The sequence below is a fragment of the Chenopodium quinoa genome, unplaced genomic scaffold (assembly GCF_001683475.1).
Source record: "Chenopodium quinoa cultivar QQ74 unplaced genomic scaffold, ASM168347v1, whole genome shotgun sequence".
Lineage (NCBI taxonomy): Eukaryota > Viridiplantae > Streptophyta > Magnoliopsida > Caryophyllales > Amaranthaceae > Chenopodium > Chenopodium quinoa.
The window spans coordinates 143,607-145,295 of record NW_018742904.1 but is presented as its reverse complement, the minus strand read 5'-3'; the positions used below and the strand labels follow the sequence as shown (position 1 = coordinate 145,295).

General features: G+C 39.7%; 1 protein-coding gene across 1 annotated transcript; it reads left to right on the top strand.

The window, feature by feature from the left end:
* The first annotated feature begins 330 nt into the window (after positions 1-330).
* On the top strand, positions 331-867 carry LOC110727382. The gene has a single exon (XM_021906946.1). It carries the CDS (start codon positions 331-333, stop codon positions 865-867), a length of 537 nt encoding a protein of 178 aa, XP_021762638.1.
* The last annotated feature ends 822 nt before the right edge of the window (positions 868-1,689 follow it).

Below are 1,689 nucleotides of genomic sequence, written 5' to 3'. Positions count from 1 at the left end.
CCATCACTATTGACATGGACACGAAACATTATTCCTCCTGCCAAAGGCAAGGAAAAAGAAAAAGAAAAGGCTTCTTCGTCTGCCGATGATGATGAAGAAATGTGGTCAACTCAATCAGGCCGTGGTGGTTCCGATGGTAAATCTAGTCGGGGCAATGGTGGTTAGGGTTTCGGTCAGCAGCAACAATGGTATCCTGGTTGGCCTCACTACCCTCAATGGGGTTGGCCACAATGGACTGCTCCTCCCTGCCCATTTCCCTCGCAGGGTTGGGCCCGTCCACCAGCACACCGTGGGCCTGGTGTATTGGGTCCGAGACCTCAGCAAGCTTATATGGCCTCTTCTCCAACTGGTCAGTCCACTTATGCTCCCATGGACATTGCTTCAGCAATGCACACCATGACCCTTAATCCGCCTGATCCGTCTTGGTATATGGACACTGGTGCAACGTCTCATATGACATCCTCGAACAGTAATTTTTCGTCTTATTTTAATTTGAGCAATAATTCTAGTGGTACTATTGTCGGAAATGGTCATTCAATTCCAGTTCATGGTTATGGTCATACTTGTTTACCCTCTTCTAATCTTCCATTATCGTTAAATAATGTCCTTCATGCTCCCAAAATCATCAAAAATGTAATTTCTGTTCGAAAATTTACAACTGAAAACTCTGTTTCGGTTGAATTTGATCCTTTTGGGTTTTTTGAGAAGGATTTTCAGATGGGGATGCCTATCATGAGATGTAATAGTCGGGGTGATCTTTATCCACTCACTTCTTCCATCAACACTCAAGCTTGTTCTTCTGCTTTAGCCGCCATCTATCCCTCTCTATGGCATGATCTAGTGTGTAGATTCTTTGCTAGGGATTAGGGTGAAACATGTTGGATTGATCAATTTGAGCTTAATTTGGAAGTTTTAGTGATTCTTGTATGGTAATTAAATTGATTAGGTGAGGTTTGCTTGATGCTTATATTAATTGGATTGGCCCCCTTGATTGCATGATTGAATTTGATTGACATGGAAATTGATATTCAGTTCATCATTACTGATTGAGAATTTGGTTATGTTTTCCTCTTACTTGTCTTACCATAAAGGGATTTAGGTTAGATAGTTTGAGGACGTTAATTAGATATGCTCCCAATTGCTCCTACTACTAGTCGTTACTATACATTATATTAGATGCTTGATTTCCATTTTTTGCTTGTTGATCAAGAATACATGTGGATCCTGATTCCCTGGTGCTTTATATTGATTGTAATTTGTTATTCCCTTACTTGATCATTACTTGATTAGTTTTAGTTCAATTCTCTAAACCTTGATTCCGGATTAGCTTAATTGTAGATTATTTGCAACTTGCTTCCCTCTCCTCGTGGTTCGACCTCGTGTTTGCCACTTTTAGTATTTTGCTTGAGTTTAATAAAACCTGTTTGATATGATTTAGAAAACAACCTATTTCTTAGCATGTCAGCTCATCGTGTACATTGGATTTTTTTGGTAAAGGTTAATTAAATCCACGTTATTTCTAGCTTGTTGTGCTGGATCAAACCATGGTATGCTATGCTGGAACCTAGGTATTGGTGTGTGCACCAACTTGACTAGGGATAAGTTAATCTTGGTTTTAGGACTTTTACTAGGCGTTTTAAGTATCTGATTGGGCCAATTAGGCCTTTTAATTTTGGGCTAAGTTAAGAT